Source organism: Colletotrichum siamense (assembly GCF_013390195.1).
Source record: "Colletotrichum siamense strain Cg363 chromosome Unknown KSG_Cg363_contig04, whole genome shotgun sequence".
NCBI lineage: Eukaryota > Fungi > Ascomycota > Sordariomycetes > Glomerellales > Glomerellaceae > Colletotrichum > Colletotrichum siamense.
The window spans coordinates 1,557,576-1,580,035 of NW_023501017.1; the positions used below are offsets into that span (position 1 = coordinate 1,557,576).

A 22,460-nucleotide genomic window follows, 5' to 3' on the forward strand; every position below is an offset into this window, starting at 1 on the left:
GTGGTCTCTCAAAGGCTGGGTGTCTCCGTTAGCAGCATGCATCTTGTGTGATGAACGGAGCGCAGAAATCAATCTCTGAGGTATCGGAGATATTTCAGACATGAATTCGCAAACATCGATTGTCGGTTTCTAGAAGATCATTAGAGCATCGTCATACATACCTTTGAAGTCTGCTTTCGTAAAAAGCATTCACATGGTCCAGGCCTTTGGGACCGAATGCGGTGCCTCCATGTCTCGGAATTCGCGTGTCTGGGGACTGTGGCGGTCCACTCCAGCAACCGGCAACGGTCACCCGCGTCACAAGAAACACGAAGAGTTTACCAAAACAGATCAAGATGTGAAAGACTCGGGTACTCGTGCTGTAGCATCACCGAACTGTGGCTATGAAGATCTTCAGAGCACTCCAGAATACAGCCTAGCGCTGTCAAGCCACACCCTTTAGCAGCTAGCAGCCGCCCGCCAGCTACCACGGGAGTCTGTAGCCGTCGATAACTGCTGATTCCAGCCCTGGGTAGTTCCCCTGAATTCTGGGGGTTCTCCCAATGAGACCTTGCGTCCCTCCAACTCCACAGCTTGGTCTGCCAGCACCGGTCCCTCGCGGCTTCCGGGACCCGCACCGGGCCTCCAACACCTTCCCCGATCTAGATGGCGAGAGGTAGTTAGAGCAAAATCTCCAGATCGACTAGTAGACGAGCTGGAGCTAGAGGTCCAGAGACAAGGGAATTTCAAGCCACGTAAAGCCGGCGCAAGGAGCTCTCGCTGGCTTGTGGTCTCTGCGACTGTGTCTCACTGATCGGTAGTTCAATCACTGAGAAGAATGTGGCGTCTGCATCGTCATTTGCGCACCCCTCTTTCTTGTCCCGTCGTCCTTTATTATGCTCGCCATTCCTGGGCATGTCCTTATTCTGTGCCTGACTATCTTGGCCACCGCCCGGTGGGATGAGACCCTGAGAACAACACAGGACGGCACGAATTCGAGATCCGGGTCCACGAACGCATCTTTCGATATTGATCACCGCCAACAGCCAATATGCGGTTCCTTACTCTCGCTCTGGCGTTTCTGGGATTTCTAGGCATGGCCTCGGCGGCCATTGACCTGGATGGTGTCCCGAGTTGTGCAGTATGCAAGCAGTCTCCATGGCATTTGTCGTCGCTCACATTTTGTTACTAGGTCAGCTGCATGATCAAGGCGCTCACGCAGTCAACGTGTCCTGCCACCGATGCAGCGTGTCTCTGCGTCGATCCAAAGTTCAACGCAGCCGTGGGACCATGCATCCAGCAGACATGTAGCATCAAAGAGATCCTCAGTGAGTACATCAAGGTCACGAACAGCGTGTTAGATCAGTCCATCTAATACAACACGCAGTCACCACGAATGCCACTTGGTCACAATGTCATTTCCCCCTCACGGACGAGAGGCCCACGATTTACTGGATCAGTGGCGCTGTGACTGTCGTTACTGTCGCCTTCATGGTTATGCGGCTTGCTTCCAAGGCCATGAAGCTTTCAGTGTGGGGGGCTGATGACACTGTTATCATGATTGCTTTTGTAAGAATGCCGTTTCTGTTTCGACGCCGTGGGCACTGACACTCATCAGGGCATGGTCATCGCTTACTACATCGAGCTTTTCTTCTGTGAGTATCCAAATAGCTGTTGGCATATCCCTATGAAACTTGATTAACCTCAATTTAGTCGTTCGTGCTGGGCTTGGCAGAGATATTTGGACGCTTCACGACTACGACATCACATACTTCTTAAAGGTCCGTCAAATCAGGCATTCATGGTTGCAAAATGTTGATGGAAGCTAACCTCGAAGCAGCTCCTCTATGTCTTTGAGTTCTTCTACTACATCGGCCTCGCTTCCATCAAGGCCTCAATTTTGTTCCTGTTCCTCAGGATCTTCCCGGACAACCGCTTCCGCAAGATCCTCTGGCTGATGCAGGGTCTCAACTTGCTCGTTGGTTTATCCTTCGTCATCCTCTGCTTTTGCGAATGTCAGCCTATCAACTTCTTTTGGAACGGCTGGGATGGAGAGCACGAGGGGACGTGTTTGGACCTGAACCGTATCGGGCTCAGCCACGTTGCTTTGAATATCACCCTAGACGTGGTGATGCTTATCCTGCCCATCACCCAGCTTTACAAGCTTCAGATGGACAGGAAGAAGAAACTGGGTGTGATGGCGATGTTTCTTGTCGGTATCTTGTGAGTGTCGAAAACGCACCGGACTGATATGGCCCTTTCGACTAACACCTGACCAGCCTCACTATCGTCAGCATCTTGCGCATCAAGACGTTGATTGCCTTCACAACGTCATTGAATACGACTGGTATGGACACATCCATTCACACCAGATGACTCTTTTACTAACATGCGCCAGCCGATTCCGTAGCAGTCGTACTCTGGGCCTACGTGGAACTCGGCGTTGGCGTCGTCGTCGCCTGCCTGCCCAACGTGCGCCAGCTCCTCAAAACGCTTCCCTCCAAGGTTGTTCACCTGTCGAACGCCGTGGCATCCGCAATGGGCTCATCAATGTCAAGCAGCCGCACGGTGTCAGTCTCTCAAGTGTACCACGACAAACCGAACAAGTCGTTCGGCGACACGACGACGACGATGGCGACCGACACGACAATAGCTCCTTCGGTAGCAAGTCGCTCGCCTCGGGCCTCGCAGTAAGGGTGTGGTGGAGGTCACGGACTCATCTACCTATGTAGCGAATACATGAGAGAGCACATTCTGGTGCGTTTGGTGTCAAGACTGTTGGTTGTTGTGCCATTGTATCTGTGAAAATTGACAGTGCCTCGTGAATAATGTGACGGCCGCTTGTATCCTGGCCGCGTAGCGTGAGTGCCTTACCCTCGGGGTCTAGCGGGGGGAGAACAGCACAGCGGCTGTGTGAACAACAGCGGTTTTCGTCATTGGAGAACTTACTGGTAGACAAACCAGTTTTCCGGAATGGCGTTCAAATTGCAATTGTCCAATCAAGAAGACGAATTGGAAAATCTCGACGAACAATGGCTTTCTAGTGCTGTTGCGGCAAGGATGTTCGAGTCACAGGGCAGTGCTGCGTCAGATATTGGGTATCGAAGCATGCATCGAACCCAATTGATCGCTGTACGCCCTGTCCAGTGACTCAACCCGATTCCTCGGGTCTATCGACCCAGTGATAACCGCTTCAACACAGAAAAAGATGCGAAGACGGATTGAACATCAGACAATAACGTTATCTTCAGGATGAATCATATCTCTCTGTTTCACCAAGAGAACAGCATGTAGCTGTGTTATCTTGAACTTGTCCGCGGCGCCATGTGCTGTATTTCGGCCTTCATGCTGCGTGTAGCGGGTTTCATCCACCCATGACTCCCCCGGAACTTCACTCCGGTGTTGCCGCCGAAGTTACCCGTTCGCCACGTTGTGCATGTGAGCTTGTTTCTTCCTCAGTCTTTCATTCCAGACCACCAACTCTCAATAGAAAACCGCGCTCCATGTGGGATGCCTCTCGGCCCCAGAATCTGGCCTCTGCAAACCCTGCCTCCAAGTCACAGGCCCTGTAAGCATGCCTGCCAGGTAACCAACCGCGCACTCCGCCTCATCATCGCCAAGCATGACTCACTCTCCGCCATCCAGCCGGCTCCCAATCACCAGCCGCCGCAACCCTCCCTGAGCGACCCCAAATGGCCGCTAACAAGTCGACAGCGAGGCCCTGAGACGAGCGTTCGGCCGCCAATGTGCAGGGATTCGAGAGACGCCTACGACAACAGCCTACACCATGCCCAATCCATCCACACGTAGGCGCAACATCACCAACACTCGTCAGCCCAACACCAGGCAGCCTGTTCGCCATATATATCTGCCTCCTTCGCCGACGTTCTATCGTCAGCTAAGACACGCACACATCAAGAAAACGGCAACAAGCCACGCGCCCTTGCGCCCTCATCCCACGCCCTTCGGCGAAGACACTCCCTCCTCCCACTTCGATCAGCTTCTCTGGACACATTCCGCCCATCTCACTTACACCGATCGAATCACCCACCAAATATATAAGCCTACCTCCCGAAACACCGCCACTATGGGTCTCTCACTTCACAACAGCGCCGATGCATTAAATCTTCTCTCCCAAGGCCCCTCGCAGGTCACCCACCCGCGCACCCGCGCGCACTACAAAGGCGCATTCCTCCGCGCCGACGGCTCTCTGTCATTGAACAGAGAATACGCCGACCAACGTTTCCACCTCCTCGATCTCGTCCTCCACGCCAATTACCAGCGACGAGCCCAAAGGCACCGGACCCGCCGGCGCCAGCAGACCAACCGCTCCATCCAGCAATGGCGCTCTGACCAGACGGACGAGGGCCGCGAGCTCGCGGCCCTCGACGGGGTTAGAGTTCCGGGCGAGGCCCCACAACGGCGCCGTACCCCGTCCCTGGAGCGGCAGGGCGCGTTCCGGCTCTCCGGCACGACCAGGAGTCGAATCCAACAAGACGAAGAAGGCCTCGACGAACTTTATCGCCTTGGTCTCCTTTACGACGATGAGCATCTCCGTGGCGAGGGCTTCGAGTTGGGCTCAATCGCGCACCCTGAACCTGAGTACACCGTCCGTCCCGCCAAGCGGGCGCGCGGGAGTCAGGCTCAACGGCGCTCATACGAAGATGACTTACAGCTGGCGTTGGACCTTTCGCTCGCCGAACTAGGCCGCGACGAATCTTTCGCCCGTTATCTCTGTTCGCCTGACCTGGACGAGCCCCCGTCCGAGGATGACGACTCCTCCGATTTCACAACTTCGCAATTTGACTCCGGGCTCCTGAGCCCTCCCGATTCCGACACCGAGGATACCCCCGACCTGACAACTGATTCTGATTCCGATCGCTTTTCTCTTTCTTCTTTTACTTCTTCATCTGAGCAGCAGCATTGGGCGGCGGCGCGTCCGAGGAGTAGGAGAGGGCGTGCTGCTGCCAACCACGACGTCTCCGACAATGCCTGGATGGTGCTGGGTGACGGCTCGTAGCAGGTCCGCATAAGAGATCCCCGCGCGCCATTCGGATCTCGACTGTGTTTTTGTGGTCGGATAGCCCCCCCCCCCAAACGGACTGGTCCTCATTAGCCCAGCATTTCCGGGTGTCGGAGCGCGCGTGTTTCTTGATTTCCATTTCTGTCATTTTTTTTCTTGGGGGCGGTCGTGTGCTCGTGGTTGGGATAAGATCACTGAGCTCGCCGTCAATCATGTACGAATATTTATTCAGGGCGCATTTACATGGGGCGTTATGTGCAACACATGAATGAGAAATAAGTCAATTAGAGTCTTAAAGAGCTACTTGTGAGAACGGTCGGATTGTGACAGACTTCAAGCCGTACTTCTGCCTCGCGTACTGCTCATAGTATTGCGGTTGAAATGCTCTCATCCGGTTGATGGGTGATGTTGCCACCTCTATTTCGAGGGTGTTGGTGTCATTTCGAAGCCACTTGCTGACGTCGAGGCGATGAGCCATTTGATCGAGAGAACCTAGTGTTTCCCCATTGACTTTAGCCCTGAAAGACCCCTGGAACATGTCGAGCTCCATGTATGCACCTGTGTCAGAAACGTATGGTGCATCCGCTGTTCCAAGAACGAACTCTGTGGAGTAGGTCGCGTTCCCAGAGACATTCTGCAGTCCATCTATATCTGACCAAGGAGTAAGTGTTGTCAGGTTGAGACTGTGGTGAACGAACTTAGTCGCGACGATATCCTCCACGTCGTCTGAAGGGTTCTCATTTGCTGGTTGCCAGTCATCAAGCTCCAAGGCCCAATACGTGAGGGCTAATGCAGGCAGGGGAGCTTTGAAGGATGTTGTAAGTTGAGAACCATTGCTCAGTACGATCCTGTAATCTCCAACTTCACCATTCCGAACAAAGAGCTGCCCGCTTGTGCTGTTGCGGAAGATGGAGTCGGCAGTGGAATTCACTACATGTACGACATCCGCCGACGATGGAGAGATGATGAGAATCTTTGACTGTTGTGGCTCGAGGGACATCCCAATATTGAGCCGGCCGTTCACAATGGTGTACTGGCCAGCTAGGTTGACTTCGCCAGACCAAGCGTCAAGCACAAGCGGCGCTACGTATTCGTGGCGGATCGAAAGCGAGACGTCTTGGCTCACACCCGTTGATGACGAGTTGGCAGTGAAGAAGTACAGATCAAAGTCGCCATGCTCGCGGCGGATGTGAATCAGTGGGGATGCCGAGTGTGTGACAGCTGGGGATAACCCAAGTTTCTCGAGTCCAGTAGGGATGTCGCTTGAATTGGCGACGTTCACGACATTGCTCAAGGACAAGAGATGCTTGACGTCTGTAGCGACACCAGTAGATCCAGCTTCAGACAAACCCAGAGAACCTGGTGACGTCCAGTCGCCCAGGAAAAGCATCGGTAGTCCCTCATCGGCAAGGTCTCTCAGCTTCCTGGTTGATGTGGGCGTAAGTTGGGCCTGGCCTGCATCGGGATCTTCTGCCACAACAAGCAAGCTGTAATTCCCTGCGTCAGGTGCAAGGCGGCCGTCTTTTACAACAGCCGACGGTAGATGTAGCAAGTATTCGTCGACGTACGTTGTCGCCCATCCGATCTGAGCACCCTCGCTGGTGAAGTATGGGCCGACGTAGTGATCGTCCGAAGCCCCATTCTGTCGGAAGAAACCGCAATCATACTTGGGGATACCTTGCGATGTGAAGTAGGAAGCTCTTCCCATATAGGCTGTGAAGTCGGAAGCGTGCATCCAAGTTGGTGTGCGAGGACCCCAAGACTCGGAGTAACCGATGCGTCCTTTGTACGGAGTAAAAGCCCCCCAGCCAGGCCACATCGTTTCCGGGCCGTAGATGTATGAGAAACCGTGGAGGACGTTGTGAGTCAGGCCAGCGGCGAATTGGGAATTGACGGTTCCCAGAATCTTGGCCCATGTAGTTGCGTACGCGGCCTTATTGTAAGCTCCAAGCTCATTCGACATGATGTTGACGCCAGCGAAGCTGTTTGCCCCAGCCAAGACGCGGTAGTCATCATTAACTTGGAACCCGAGAGATTCGCCTTCCGGAATATCCAGCGTTGTGGCGATTCTCATGCTGTCCAACTTGTCGATGCCGTAGGGTTGCGCCCTGTATTTCATCCCGCGAGAGTTCAGCCACTTCCGGAGGGGCGCAACGTGATAGTCAGTGTAGAGATCGGTGATTGTCTCGTGATAGTCATGAAGAGATCCTCGTTGCGCCTCCGAGTCGTTGAACAGGAAGAGGTAGGCGTTGTTTTTGTACTGCGTGACAACAGGGAGAATGTCCATGACGCTGTATCCGCGGCGAGACAGAAACTCGTCGGCAAAGTTGGGTGTCCAGTACGTGGCGGACACCATCTCTTGGGAATCCTCAAACAGCGATGTTGGGGTCTGGGCTATGAGTTCAAGCATCTCCGGTGTCAGGATTTGATCTTCCCAAAAGTCAACCACGGCCTGAGCGCCAGCTTCGCTGAAGTGATCGACGACATAGGAGGTTGGTGTCGTGTGGGGATAGTCTTCGGGCTGTTGCCCTGTTCCACGGATGACAGCGGAGAAGAGCAACCATGAGGAGCTGTCTGGGGGTGAGAAAGCGACTGCACCGTCCGTCACCGCATCGGTCAAGTCGACCATGGATCCGTAGTCCAGATACACCGGATTGCTGTATGGGTCAGAATCTTGACTGATGCGCCAGGCCTGAACAGCAACTAGCTCCTGCTCATTGACACCATCCTTTCGCTTGGAGAAAGGACCCGGAACAGAACCGTTGTACGTAGTCGTGGCATTGATAATGCTTTTGCCGAGAACAATCTCCTTGGCTGCGGCCTCATCATCAGGGACAATACTCGGAACTGCCATCGGCCAGGCTGGCCCAAAGGCAAAGTCATGGCCCATGCCACGCGAGTTGGCTTCGGTAAGAGCAACCTTGACAGCGTCTAGCCAAGGTTCGGAAGCCCAGCCGTTCGTGTCAATGTGCCATTCAGTACCTTCACTGGTGCTGTGGTGGACATCCTCGATTTCGACGCCGCCAAAACCAGCTTCGGCCATTTGGATAACCTCAGCCTGGATCTCATCGTTTTCAACGGCGCCGTGAGGCCACCACCAACGGACGTACGGGCGAAACAGAGTGGGCGGGGATTGGAAGTTGTTGAGGAAGTCTGCCGCCACACCTGAAGCATTCCAAGATGCAAAGAATGGTTCGATGAATGACTGCTCTGCGTTAACTCGTGAAAAGGCACGTAGGAGGCCAAATACAAACCATACTGAAGGTTGCCTCAGCAAGAGGTTTGACTGAATCGAGATCTTAGCAAGACCAGGCTAACATGGCGCAAGCGAGCTCATCGCCTCTGATGGGTCTCTTTCTGAGCTAAGGAAGCATCTCTTGATAAAAGACCGCCATGCAACAGAGAGATACATGAAGGCTTGCAGGTACCATGTCTCGCACCCTGTTACACCGTGTGGCCTTGGGTGTATGAAGCCAGCCAAGAAATGCATTTCCCATCTTGGACAGCGGCTACCTCATGTTCCACCCAACTGTCTTGTTCCTCCCCAATTAAGCAACTGCTTCATGACGAACGGAGAAAATAGTCTCGGCTCCGTGGTAGATTTGTCAACGAGACCCCGCAATTTCATACCGGATGGCTCCGGTTGACCATGCACAGAAGGTTGTAGTGAAGGATCTCTCCGCACGAGAGCTATCCAATGGTGGCGTCTAAGCAATGTAAAGACAACGATCACTCAGTACGAACACAAACTAGATCTTGATTCGCATACATGACAGGTTACTTCGCGGAAAATATGTAGACTGTAGAGACGCGGTAATGATAACCCGAGTAGCATCAAATTTAGGATGCCCATAGCAGAAAGACGGAAGCTAGATATTAGTCCCCATAAACGGCTTATCTTCTAATCACGCTCCGTCGAGCCTTCATGATCCCCGGTTGTCATCCGAAATCATTCTTCCGAGCCTGATTACAATGCATTTGTCAATATTCGCGTTGGGCTTGCTCTCCTTATTCGGGGGCTCCCAGGCAGCCGACAACGATACCTGGCCGATCAAGCAAACTCCCTACACCGATGCCGTACAATGGGATCACTACAGCTTCATCATCAACGGACAGCGGAAGTTTCTCTTCGGCGGTGAGATGCACCCCTTTCGAATCCCCGTGCCACAACTATGGGAAGACGTCATCGAGAAGATGAAGGCCATGGGCATGAACTCAATGTCGTTCTACTCACACTGGGGCTATCATGAGCCACTGGACGGGGAGTTGGACTTCTCCAGTGGTGCTCATAATCTCGAACTTCTTCTGGAGTACTCCAAGAAGCACGGCATCTTCGTCACGCCTCGGCCTGGTCCATACATCAACGGCGAGCTCAATGCTGGAGGTTTTCCACTGTGGATTACGACCGGTGCTTACGGAAAACTTCGATCGAACGGCACGAGCTACACCGATGCGTGGAACGGCTACATGTCATCTGTAGCCGAGTTGGCCGCCCCGTACCAGATTCACAAGAACGGAACTGTCATCAACTTTCAGATCGAGAATGAGTACCCCCAGCAGTGGTCAAATCAGAACGAGAAGATTCCGAACTACAATTCTGTTGACTATATGGAAGATCTCAAGGCGGTCGCAGTCAACAACGGCGTCGAGATTCCTCTTACTCACAATGATATATCTGGATACATTTCATGGGCTTCGGACTACGATACAGTTGGTGCGGGCGGAAACGTCGACGTGCATGGTTACGATTCCTATGTAAGTCACAAGTCAGCGCAAATCTTTTAAGAACAAAAGTACTAACATCGCCGACAGCCCCTTTGCTGGAGCTGCAACCCAGATCAATGTAGCTCCGGCAGCTCCGGAGACTGGGTTCTTCTAGACTACCAACCAGACTTCCAAAGGTCTTCACCAAGCAATCCAATGTTCAGCCCAGAATTCCAGGGCGGGAAAGTGGTCCCGATTGCTGGATATCCGGATGGCTGCGCAGACACAGTCGGTGCCGATTTTCGCAACCTCTACTACCGCCACAATATTGATCAGCGAATGACGGCTTTCATCCTCTACATGACCTATGGAGGCACAAGTTGGGGCTGGCTTGGCGTCCCGTTCCTCGGCACCAGCTATGACTACTCTGCACCCATCGCTGAGGATCGGTCTCTCAGGGACAGCTTCTACGAGATCAAGAACCTAGCGCTTTTCACAAGAGTTGCTCAGGACCTGGCCAAGACAGACCGCATCGGTAGCGGCAGCAACTACACAACGAACCCATCCGTCTCTGCAACTGAGCTTCGCAACCCGGACACAAATGCAAGATTCTACGTTGTTCGACACACGGACTCGAAAAGCGATGAGTCTGTCACCTTCCAGCTTCACGTCAACACTTCGGCTGGCCCTCTCACTGTACCACAGATCGCGCCGGCAACGTCTCTGAAGGGCCATGTTGCCAAGATTCTGGTGTCAGATTTTCCAATTGGTCACGACAAGCTACTCTACTCCACAGTTGAAGTATTCACGTACGCCGTGATGGACAAAAAGCCGACGCTGGTGCTTTGGGTCCACCCCGATGAGTCAGGGGAGGTTTGCTTTACTGGTTCTCACCAGGGGAAGTTGCAGACTTGTGACGGTTGTAGTGATGTCCAGGTAAACGTCACTGAGCACGGCAGCATACTGAAGTTCACTCAAGGCCATGGACTTAGTGTCGCCTTCGTTGGAGACACAAGGGTCATCATGGTTGATCGATCTGGTGCCTATGCGATGTTCGCCCCGACTCTGACAAACGATCCTTTGACTCCGGTCAATCAGACTGGTAAGGTTCTTCCCTTGGAACATTCGTACCCAAACTTGACTAACTCCAAAAGTCCTGGTACACGGTCCTTCTCTCGTCCGCGAAGCACAAATCAGCTCAGATGTGATCGCGATCACCGGAGACACACTTGAAGATGCTCAGCTTGAGGTGTTTGCACCTTCCAACGTCAAGAAAGTTACTTGGAACGGCAAGTCAGTCGACACGAAACCAACACCACACGGTAGTCTCATTGGGAGAATTCCGGGACCACCGAAGATAGAGCTGCCGAGCCTGGGGCCCTGGAAAGTTCAAGATTCTCTGCCAGAAGTCCTTATCGACTATTCCGATGACGGGGTAGCCTGGGTCAATGCTGATCATCAAACCACGAAGAACTCAAAGAACGACGCTACCATTCCGTACCTCTACGCTGATGATTATGGATTCCATACTGGTTCCTTCATTTATCGCGGCAGATTTACTGGTCTTGCAGATGGAGTGTCTCTTACCCTTTACGGTGGTCAAGCCTTCGGATTTTCAGTGTACTTGAACGGCCGGTTTTTGGAGGCATTCCCAGGCAGCCCAGGAACCAAGGTGGCCTCCGGAAAACTACTTCTAGACTTCCCAGTAGACACGTTGTCGCAAAACACAACCAATGTGCTTACCGTAATACAAGACAACTCCGGCCATGACCAAGGAGCCGGAGGGGCCTTGTCAATCAGAGGGATCCTCAACGCAACGCTGGTTGGCTCTGAGGGCTTCGACTCTTGGAAGCTGACTGGAACTGCCGGTCGTTCAGAAGGCAAGATTCTTGATCCCGTCCGCGGAGCTTACAACGAGGGCGGGTGGACTGCTGAACGGCTTGGCTGGCATCTTCCAGGCTTCGATGACTCGAATTGGCCGACGGCGTCACCATCGGAAGGTTTCGACAACGCCACAGTCCGTTTCTACCGTACGACTGTACCTTTGAGCATACCTGCCGGTGTTGATCTTTCGGTTCAATTCGAGTTGAGCACTCCTGGAGGCAACAGCACGACACGAGCCTTGTTGTTCGTCAATGGATACCAATATGGCCGCTTCTCACCGTACGTCAACTCAGCCACCAGATTCCCCGTCCACCCCGGCATCCTAAACTTCAACGGAGATAATGTGATTGGGGTCCTTGTCTGGGCGCAATCTTCGAACGGAGCAAGCGTTGGAATCGATTGGAATATCACAGAGGCCCGGGCCAGCTCCTTGGACACTCACTTCGACTCTAAAGATTTGCAGCCGACATGGGGAGAGGAAAGGTTGCGATATGCTTAGTTTTATTCTTCACGCGGAGGCTTGTTAGCAGGGAAATGGAAGCCAGCTTTGGATCATCTGAAGATGACACCAGTTCTGTTCATAGACTCTACTCTGCATGCAGCGCAGTCGCTCCGTTGGCAAAACTTCATTTTTGGGGGGAGCTCAGGTAGGCAGGCAGAGACACACCCATGAGACTGTTGGTGGCATAGGCCATCGCAAGGGCCGGACCGGGGTAAGTGTTGCCAAGCAATCACTGCCTAAATCAAAGGAACGAATTTTTCGGAGGCCTCGCAGCGAAATTTTCATCCTCCCTTTGCCATCGGTGTCTTGTGGCTTGCCGTGAACTCGTTCCTACATTGCCATAATGCAAGACCCATCTATCGAGCCCACATCGTCGGTTGCACCGTCCTTACCCCCGCTGGAGACGTTCATCGAGCGCCGAAACCCTCAACCAATTTCTCTAAACTTGGGGTTCAACCGGTTCCGATGGCCTGCCTTTGCTTCGCTCTATGAGATCAAAGTGCTCCGCGACCCAACAAATGCGGACTCTGAACAGGACCCATACCAAACCCGGCCTGGAGAGGATACTTCCTCGCTACACCCTATTGCCATCGAGTTGTACACCGATCCTCCCATATCCTCGTTGAAAGCTTCAATCGACATTCTCGACCATTATGGCAGTCGCGATGCATGGGAAGACCTTCACACAGTAGATCGCCCGGAAGATGACACTGAGGTGCCATGCGAATGCTGCGATCGGATGCCGTATCGACCCCCAGAATCACTGATTATCCGGGCAACCTCGGATGCTGGCGTGACCATCGGAGACATCGTCTTCCAGGTGAACAAGTACGTGAATGACCTGCAAAAGGATGTTCTCGAGGCCTTGGATGCTGTTGGGGAGTATGCCGGCCAGAGAAGCCCGAGCCGCTCTCTTTGGATTGAGTTCTGCATCAACAACATCGTTATCGAAGAAGCGCGGTCCTCTGAAGAACTGGAAAAGAACTGGAAAGATGTTGCAGATGTGATGCGGGGTTTCGCTTCGGGTCAGCAGTTCCAAGAGATGAAGAACCGCTTAGAAGCATAGTCGACTGCGTCCTTTGAACTGTACACAAATACACCAAAGCAGGGGAATGACAGCGCTTAGCAAAATAGGAGAAACTAGAATAAAGTTTCACTAAGATTACTATTAAACAAGGCCTTGCTAGTACCAGGCTGTGCGCGGTTCGAATAAATGGTGACCTCAGACATCATCAGAACCACGAACTGCTGACAGATAAGGCTTCCATCCCACCAGGTGAGAAGGTAATATAACCAAAAGACAGCCTCAAGTAGACCTTGCCAGCAGCACAGTCAATACCACAATGATCAAGGTCCAAGCTACGTGATACTGCATACGCGTAGCGTCATTCTCTTGCCCCCCTCCATTTTCGTTCTCGTCCACTGGCAGCTGGGTAGTGTTCGCCCTCATACAATGAAGCTGAGTTTCTCCAAGACTTCTGTTTCCAAATCCATGACTGATCATGAGGAGTTGAAGAGAATTCGCGGCGGCCAAGTATATATCCGTGGCATTAGCTCCAGGGATCACTCCGCTATGAAGGCCCATGAATCCCTTCCCGCTAGTTATGCCAAAGGTTTTGTTGAGTTCAGCTGACGAACTGGCGTTTGGCGAGTTGGACGGATCGGGGTTGAGGTTTGCTGTTGCGACGCCACCGCCAAAAGTGCCGTTGAACAGTTTAGAGTCTAGGCGTTTCTCCACGGCGTATCCGATAGTATTATTGCACTCGGGAAGCGTGCCCCACAACTTCTTCGGTTCGTTGCATGTTGTTCCTCTGCTGAAGTTGCTGCCTTCTGTGAGAATGGCCCGTACGCAGGCTTCTCCCAAAATTGGCGTGCAGTCAGTGCTGTTGGTATTTTCATCCGTGTAAAGGTTGGTGACATTTGCTGGGTACGCCACGATGTCCAAGATCGACACGCAAAGCGGTCCTGTTGAGTTGCCCAAGGCCTGTGAGATATTCCCACCACTGGACCACGCAAAGTCCCAGGTTGTGCTGACGTAGGAAGGGTTTTCGACGGGCTGCTCGGCCCCAGTCACGGCATCAGTAACGTTGATTCCCGGGGGAAAGGCGAATTCCGTCACATTAACTCCTATTGACTTTTTCAGTCCTATCTTTGTATTCAACTCTCATTGCCACTTACTCCAAGTCCAGTAAGGGTCCCTTCCGTAGACCTTGGGGCTTATTAGACCCGAGAACGGGACAAATTTGACGGACCGCATAGCTTTCGGGTTGGTAATGGCTTCCCGGTAGATCTCATCTGACTGGTTGTTGTTGAAGAACGGGTCACTCCCGAATGGCCCCATATCAATTTCCCTCCCAGTCCAAAACTGGTCTGCAGCTGCAGCTGCTTGAACAGCGATGAGAATAAGGGTAGCATGCGGCTGCATCGTGCGTTTTTGTAAGACTTTTAACAAAGCTTTGATAACAGAATTATAGAATGGACAAACTTTCCAATCTGGTATTGATTGAAAGTGCGAACAAAAGGCTATTTCTATAGGAAGAGGATATGTTCAACTTTTGCTTCATTGGGGAAAGGATTGGGCGATCTTCTCGGTCTCAAATCCGAACTGCATGGTGGACGGGTGCATGATGTGACTACGTACGCCAACTGTTTTTGTCTCACTCATGGCACAAGTTCTCGGCATCTGAGACCGCCTAGGCAGGACGAATTAAGGCAATGCTACAATTTACAACTCTTCTTCAAATGATTGGATATTGAAATTGGGTAAGTAGTCAGCTTAGCCACCAAGCCACAGTCCCCCGAGGAAATGATGCACAATTTCTGATCTTCCCGATTGGCACCCAAAGAACCTTGCAGTGCGCCGTATCGAACGCCACAGGCACAAGGCGCATTGCTAACATGCGCTGTCTAGTAGCCCAAACAGCAGACAAATCCGTTGGCCAGGTTTTGCGATATGTGCGCCACATCGGAAAATGCATCAATCATCCATCTGAAATTCTCAAGTGAGGTTATTCGCAGATTTAAACTCGACAAAGACTTTGGCGTAATCGCAATGGAAGTTAACAAGTATGCAACTATCTTCTACCAGACGTCAGAATGCTTACCTTTTCCTTATCTTCTTCCGGTGTAAAGCGTCTGCGACTTTAGTGTAGTATTCGGGGCTATCAAGGATCTCGTTTGTCAGCGTCACCGTCCGTCCAGTAGGCGAAGAAAATCATGTAAATTTACGGCTACCTTAGCACCGTTTAGTAGTTAACGTCGGCGTATAATTTGTTTCTCTCTTTCATCGATGCTGCTTTGGAGGTCTGAGGACGATGGTCATGACCACCTTACGCTAACCCCGCATCTAGAGTTGAAGACGGTGGGTGGCAAGGGCCAGGATGCGACGGGCGGCCGTGCCGCGGATACGCGAGTTTGGACGACGTCACAGACTTTCGGACCCCTCCGTCCGAGATCGACCTCATTCGCTCCTTCTAGTCTATGAACATCTACGCAGCATAACAGATTGCTGGTCGTGGAAGTCATCGAGTGAGTGGAAGCAAAATAACAAGAAAGCAACAATCATGGCTATTGACAACCGCTCATCGTCAACACCTCAAACACTGAAGGTCAGCGATCGAGCGGCCTGGGCTGAGGCCCACAAGACCGATCGGCCCATCCTCATCCACCTCAACGCCGATACCACATGGCTCATTCAACTCCCATATCCTGACCCCGAATCAGCCCCCGACGGACGGAAGCGCTTCAACGTACTTCTCGACCCTTGGCTGCAGGGTCCTCAGTCCGATGTGGCGTCTTGGTTTTCGACACAATGGCATCTCGTCGAGCCCAGTGTCAAGACCATGGCCGAGCTGAACTCATTACTTGCCAGGCTCGAAAACGAGTCTGATGGATCAGATGATGCCGAGAAATCTTACATCGATGTAGTCGCCATTTCCCACGAATTTACGGACCACTGCCATCAAGCGACACTAGAGGAGCTACCCAAATCTACACCGGTATTTGCAACCGACAAAGCGGCGGATCTGATCCGGTCGTGGAATCATTTTGATTCAGTTACAACAACCCCAGCATTTTCTTCATCAACCGAGGACTGGAGGGAAACTCTCAGCGTCGCTGGTTTGCCACCTTGGCTGGGTATCGGCCGCGTCGTTACCGCAGGCAACGCACTCTATTACCACTCGGCCGTCATGATTGCCTTCGACCTTGGCAAGCCAGAAACAATCCTCTACTCACCCCATGGCATCCAAGCCTCGGACTTGACGTCTATTCGTGAGTCAGGATTCTCGACGCTAGCTCTACTTCACGGTCTTCACGATGTACGCATTTGGATGACGAAACAACTAAATCTGGGAGCATTGAATGGCATCAAAGCTGTCGGAGAAACTGGGGCAAAATATTGGATAGCGACGCACGACGAAGTCAAGACGGGCGGCGGGCTTATTGCTCCCCTTCTCGTGAGGACGCGATACACGCTGAAAGAAGCCGTGGAAGCCGAGGGAAAGCGGCTAGGTGATAAAGCTCCTGATTATGAGTTTGTGGAGCTGGGTTCTGGAGATGGCCTCCTGTTGAAATGAGTGATGGGGCGGAAAGCTTGAATTGGTCTGTTCAGGAACGCCAAGTGTCATTAATCTTGTGCGATAACATGAAGTCCACGACTGAAATCAAACGGCTCACACGGCCTCACCACAACATTGAGATGCTGGCGTTTGCTCGTTCATTATAGATCCAGGCAGAAGTATATTTCGCCCAGATCGATTTGTTTGAGCATCCGATGTTGCTTCAATTCCAGTTCTCTGTGCCCAATTTCCAAGGACCAGATGTTCCTGATCCCAGGCTATTGGTGTGCGGACTTGGTGCCGTAAATACCAGTCCGTGGCAGTTCTGCAAGCGAGTGGAAATGGTTAGCGCAATTACTAACGTAGTAAATTCTCCGTCAAGGGACCTTTTGAAAGTCCGTCAAAACTTGGATTGCGCGCATTTGCGCGTCGGGGTTGGGAACGTGTACATGACACCCGACACACTAAGCGACCTTGGCAGCCTTCGGCGCAGTTGTGCTGGCTGACCAGACCGTCATGCATGCATAAGTATGGAACACCACACTACCTCACCCATATCCAATGAACTGAGGTTGTCGGTCACCATCTCTCTGCCAACCAGGGAACAATTTGGATAAAGCTCCTGCTGCATGAACGGCGCCATTACATTTATGGCTGTCAAATTGACCTCTGCCAGGTGCATCATCCTAGAAATTTAATCGGACTCGAGCCAAAAGTTCAGTCTCAGAGATGACATATGTTTTGTCTTGGGACGATGATCGTGAACGTTTTCCCGACGTTTCGTCTGTTGCACCGGAAATTCGAATGCCTTATCTGGGATCTTTCGGCACGTCAAGTTTTCCAATGCTGAGCAGCGATACTTGGATGACATTGCCTTGCGATATGTGCACCCTCTTCCTGTGTACTCGCCGGAATATCTTTTACTCATTGGCAGTTTTCACTCACTCTTGTTTTCATACAACCGTTCTATTCCGAACGAACGTTGACTGTAAATGGGGTCGCGGATGAAGGCAAACCTCCTTGGGATGGTACTTGTGAAGGCCACAAGAGCTACATTAGATGGCAGCCAGCACAGATAAAGCCTTCATAGTATAACCAATACGCATGTTTCGTGTACCTTTGCTATAGGAAAGCATATGGGAACACGATTTGCATTTGAAAATGAGATTAGTTGAGGACTTGATCTTCTTCGAGAGGTCTTATTACCCATGAAACAAAGCTGATGCAGTTGTTCATGTTGTGAACCATGGCACAATGGTTGATGATTGTAGTCAACAAAGGCTATCCGGATTATTCTGGCCAAAGCTCCTGACTTTTACCTGAGTATGCTGAGAAAGAGTTTTAGGCAGAAATGCTGCCTCCAATTCGGCCATGTCAGCGGTAGCTTCGCCTCACACCGTTTGTCATCGGCAACTCGGTGTGAGCCCGCCTCTTCCTTTTCGGGGGCCGCTGACCCCCGACTCACCTTCTTCAGCAGGCTGCAAACGGGCTCTCCGGACTTTTTGCAGCAATCGTGAGTCAATTGCGACCAAAGCTTGCGCAAAACTGACGAAGAAGCATCCCACTGCCTTGCATCGGCGACTGGTGATGCCGTCTCATGATAAATCCTGCGCAAGGCCGCTATTAGAGACGAGGGCATACGCTAGGATGATCTGCCCTATCACCGTGGCGTCAGATCATTCCCTGTCCAGCCGACACAATCTGCACGTTCCCGCCACATGTGTGCTCGCCTTCTCATTGGCCAGAGCTCAAATGCATTCGTGTATTTAACATACAAAAACCCATGTTTCTTGCCGCGTATCCCATCACGTAAGTGCCCTACCACCCTCGTTAACGTGGATATTATTCCATTTTCTTTGGCTTCGTCATAACAGAACTACTGAGAATGAAGCTTCTTCATATCAATACTGGTCAATTGCATGTCTTCAACTTCCCTCCACCTGTGCCTTACGCCATTCTTTCTCATACGTGGTCATCGCCAGCCGATGACGAGTGGACCAAGTACGACAACAACGACAACACCAACGCTCTTATCAGGACCGACAAATCCGCAATCCACGTCATCATTGAAAGGTTTTGCCACATTGCGCAAACTCAGAATTATGAATACGTCTGGATCGATGCCGCCTGCATTGACAAAGCTTCTAGCGCTGACGTCTCGGAGAACATCAATTCACTACCCGGGTACTTGAGGAGAGCTGGCGTTTGCATCACGTTCCTGGCCGACCTCCGGTGCGGGCCATCCCTGCCTTGGAAGGATACCTGGGCTCACTGCCAATTCTGGAATCGGGCTTGGACACTCCAGGAGCTTCTTCTACCGGTCAGAGTCCAATTTTACGATGCTCAGTGGCATCTCAGAGGTGAGCGGGCGACGGCACCGCTGCCGGCGTTGATCTCCATGACCACTGGCATCGACCAGGACATCCTAACTCAACAGCGGAGCTTGTGCAAGACAGCCGTCGCGCACAGGATGACATGGGCATCCCGTCGTAAGGGGACCAGATCTGAGGATGTCGCATATTCCCTATTAGGAGTCTTCGATGTTCGCATGCCCGCTGTGTATGGAGAAGGGGCACGCCGTTCCTTCCTTCGTCTTCAGGAGGAAATCCTCAAATACTCCAACGACGCATCACTGTTTGCCTGGACCAGCCACGGGAATGAGAACAGTCGAGGGATCTTCGCAGAATCTCCTGTAGAATTTGATAACTTCAGCGAGTCACCTGCGGCTCGTTTTCCTGGAGTCTTCCGTGGTTTTGCAGCGTTGACTAGCAAAGGTGTGCTCGTTGAGGGCCAGGTTACCAAGCACGGCGAATCCGTTTTCCTTGATCTCGGTCTACAGCTCCACGACGATGACACTAATGAGCATCGCGGGATTCTCTTTCGAAAGAAAGCCGATGATATTTATGAACGCATCATGCCAAACACACTTCCAGGGCTACCTACGGAAGGAAAATCAACAACGATGAGAATTATTATCTCCGGGAGCCGGTTCGAAGCCACCAAAAGCACGGATACCCTTTTCGACCCAGATTCCAATTCGACGGAAGAGGAATTCCATGTGGTATCGTCTCCTCAAGATACGTCGCTTCTTACTGTCAACAGATCGCCGACATCTGAGTCTGAGGCGGTATCTACCTGCATTTCAGCCTTAACCGCAAATCCGCCTAGCCCAAGAATCAAGGCCGCAGAAGAGCCTACCTGGGTGGAAGTCAGTAAAGTTTATGAATACGACGATGGCAGTTTCTCTGATGACGACTACGGTTCTTTGGAGGCATCGAAGCAAACACAGCTTGGTGACGACTGGGATTCATCAGTATCCGTGGCGTCTGTCGACTCCCAGCCAACGACAGTAGCGAATTCCCCTGCTCAGGTGGAAGCACGACTTGATGTCCATCAATGCGACTTCTTCGACAAGTTCGACAGTGGAGTTCCCAAAAAAGAAACGCTCGACAATATTCGTATACCTGGAGACTTCCTCGAGGCACGACTCGCTCAAACAATGTTGCGCAGGTTTTCAATCTTCCTGGAGACCGAGAATCACGTTATTGAGAAGCGACTGAGACGCATCAAACGATCGAATGAGCAAGGCCGCCCATCGATAGGGATTCATTCCCGGGCGATTCTCCAGGAATTTGCTTGCCCGTTCTTCGCAAAGGACCCCGATAGATATGTCAATTGCCTCAAACATCATGAGCTCAGAAGTATGGATGATGTGAGGCGGCATATTCTACAACACCACCGTCTGCCATTCTACTGCCCAACATGCAAGAATGCATTCGGTCTGGCATCTGCTCGCAACCAACATATCATTGGTCGAACCTGCGAATTTCTTGACGAATTCCCTTTTGAGGGCATTTCCGAAGATCACAGGAAGTTCATCGCCAATACTCGGTACATCCCTACAGAAGAGTCACAATGGCACCAGACGTGGCGAATTCTGTTTCCGCATTTGAAAGCCCCAGCTTCACATCTTCGAAGCGGCCCAGGGCTGAAGGTTTCGAAGTTCAGGGCCTTCTGGCATAGACATGGTCAGGCTGTACTTGAGAAGGCCCTTTCTCAAACCATGTCGACGGAAGCCACGTCAGAGTGGCACGATGCTCAACTCCTATCTTCTAGGGTCCTTTCTGAAGCCATCACAGCTTTGGTCCAGGATTCATGAGAGGTTTACTCACATACGTTCAAGTCCAACCACTCACTTCTTCTCCGCGTTATGGAGGAGACAGTTGTCGTCATTGGCGTCAGCTTGTGGTAAAATGTTCACTGGAATCGTTAATCTGTCCTCGTTTTTCCTTTTGTTGGGTCAGCGGTGTTTGTCGGTTTAAAATGGGCCTACTTCAAATTCGAGCTTCATTAAGGTGGCGGGATCAAGAGTGTAGCCGGAACGTATTGAGCACAGTAATTTCCTTTCCTCGTCATCAACTCTCTTTAGAACAGCAAGAAGCCGCAATACACCTTTACTTCTCGGAGGGTTTATAGCTATGGATATATCATGCTTTAAGTCATAATCAACACATCTATACCTAAGGTAGATACTTAGTCCAAATGCCTGTGACTCGGCCATCGGGCAAATGTCTAACGATCAAACTTCGCCGTTTCTTCCAATTCAAAACAGAGATGTGAGCTGTATACCAGTTTCATGTCGGAAACTTTCGTGTGCCATAGCCTTAATAGGCGGCTTTATTTGTGATTAAACGAATGTTATCGGCGACTTCGTCTCACTGAGAGCCTCCGGATTCTCTAAACATGAGCACCGCTACTAACATGATAAAAGGGCCCAAAACAACAAACAGATGAGAATTGAAGTACGAAAACAAAGAAAAAAGGAAAAGGAAATCGATTTAAAAAAAAAAAAAATGCGGCAAGACAATTTCAGCTTTCCTCTCCATGGTTAATGTTATTACATGTGCGAGATGTTTTTCGGGGGTGTTCTGCTTGTCCCCGTACAGGCCGATGATTTGTTCCATCGCAACATTCTATCAACGTCCAGATAGTTAATCAAGCTAATGTAGCCAGATGTTGCCGGGCATTGTAATTCACTGCTACGTTCCCTCCTCAATCCAAACAACGTGCCGTTTCGGCATTTGAGTGACAGTTCCTGCAGCTTATTATTCTCAACGAATCGCGAATTGTCAGTTGTCCACCCGTGTACCGACATGTTAGATGAAATTAATACCCAGAGCTCGGATCACTGACTAGCGAGTATCTAGTTGATCACAAGCAGCCAACGCATCATCTTCAGCTGTGCATCGAGCTGAGATTCTTCAGCTATTTCCATACTGAGTTGCATCTGCGAAACTCAGATCGACCTGAGTGACAAGATGATAATCTTCCGAGAAGATTGGGGGCAGATCTCCTATTGTCAATGTGGGATCAATTGCAATCTGTTCCGTAGGTTCGAAATAAGTGTGTGCTAGATCGTGGTCTTCGAATCCTTGTGTCTGGATAGGCCAGATATCTGCGGAAGGAGTCATTATCGGGCGAGTACCCTCAACATCCGTTACCATGGGATCTTGCGGGAATAAATTCCATGGTGGCTCCGCGAATATGTCCGCGTCATCTTCTTGAATCGTATCGACAGTAATTACAGCGTCTGTCCGAGAGTTATGACCGAGGCAGCTGGACTCGTCGTTGTGTAGACAGTTCGGGTTGGCCGAGGTGCTTTGGCTGGGGGCACTGACGTGCGCAAGCTCGGTGAGAAGTGAGTCCATGGTCTGACTTGCATGCGTAACAGAAGTTGCATCAATGTTCGCCGGGGGCATATTGTTGGATATCGTGGTGCAACTCGGAGGCAACGGAGCTGTCATGGCTC

The 22,460-nt window shown here is 51.5% G+C and overlaps 7 protein-coding genes across 7 annotated transcripts; 6 read left to right on the forward strand and 1 right to left on the reverse strand.

Moving 5' to 3' along the window:
* Positions 1-1,030: 1,030 nt before the first annotated feature.
* Positions 1,031-2,673, forward strand: CGCS363_v006365 (Satratoxin biosynthesis SC1 cluster protein 4; the record flags this gene model as incomplete). Its single annotated transcript, XM_036638214.1, has 8 exons — positions 1,031-1,120; positions 1,172-1,307; positions 1,367-1,548; positions 1,598-1,634; positions 1,693-1,760; positions 1,820-2,202; positions 2,259-2,326; positions 2,378-2,673. 8 exons carry the CDS (start codon positions 1,031-1,033, stop codon positions 2,671-2,673), a joined length of 1,260 nt encoding a protein of 419 aa, XP_036496392.1.
* A 1,393-nt stretch (positions 2,674-4,066) lies between these two features.
* On the forward strand, positions 4,067-4,999 carry CGCS363_v006366 (uncharacterized protein; the record flags this gene model as incomplete). The annotated part of the gene is made up of 1 exon (XM_036638215.1): positions 4,067-4,999. The coding sequence occupies one exon, from the start codon at positions 4,067-4,069 to the stop codon at positions 4,997-4,999; it is 933 nt and encodes a 310-aa protein (XP_036496395.1).
* Positions 5,000-8,974: 3,975 nt separating this feature from the next.
* lacB-1 (putative beta-galactosidase B) lies at positions 8,975-12,089 on the forward strand (the record flags this gene model as incomplete). The annotated part of the gene is made up of 3 exons (XM_036638216.1): positions 8,975-9,757; positions 9,815-10,808; positions 10,861-12,089. 3 exons carry the CDS (start codon positions 8,975-8,977, stop codon positions 12,087-12,089), a joined length of 3,006 nt encoding a protein of 1,001 aa, XP_036496394.1.
* A 346-nt stretch (positions 12,090-12,435) lies between these two features.
* On the forward strand, positions 12,436-13,158 carry CGCS363_v006368 (uncharacterized protein; the record flags this gene model as incomplete). Its single annotated transcript, XM_036638217.1, has 1 exon — positions 12,436-13,158. One exon carries the CDS (start codon positions 12,436-12,438, stop codon positions 13,156-13,158), a length of 723 nt encoding a protein of 240 aa, XP_036496567.1.
* Positions 13,159-13,655: 497 nt separating this feature from the next.
* On the reverse strand, positions 13,656-14,517 carry CGCS363_v006369 (uncharacterized protein; the record flags this gene model as incomplete). The annotated part of the gene is made up of 3 exons (XM_036638218.1): positions 13,656-13,663; positions 13,731-14,219; positions 14,271-14,517. 3 exons carry the CDS (start codon positions 14,515-14,517, stop codon positions 13,656-13,658), a joined length of 744 nt encoding a protein of 247 aa, XP_036496566.1.
* Positions 14,518-15,655: 1,138 nt separating this feature from the next.
* On the forward strand, positions 15,656-16,669 carry CGCS363_v006370 (uncharacterized protein; the record flags this gene model as incomplete). Its single annotated transcript, XM_036638219.1, has 1 exon — positions 15,656-16,669. One exon carries the CDS (start codon positions 15,656-15,658, stop codon positions 16,667-16,669), a length of 1,014 nt encoding a protein of 337 aa, XP_036496524.1.
* Positions 16,670-18,536: 1,867 nt separating this feature from the next.
* On the forward strand, positions 18,537-20,810 carry CGCS363_v006371 (Vegetative incompatibility protein HET-E-1; the record flags this gene model as incomplete). The annotated part of the gene is made up of 1 exon (XM_036638220.1): positions 18,537-20,810. The coding sequence occupies one exon, from the start codon at positions 18,537-18,539 to the stop codon at positions 20,808-20,810; it is 2,274 nt and encodes a 757-aa protein (XP_036496526.1).
* Positions 20,811-22,460: the final 1,650 nt, after the last annotated feature.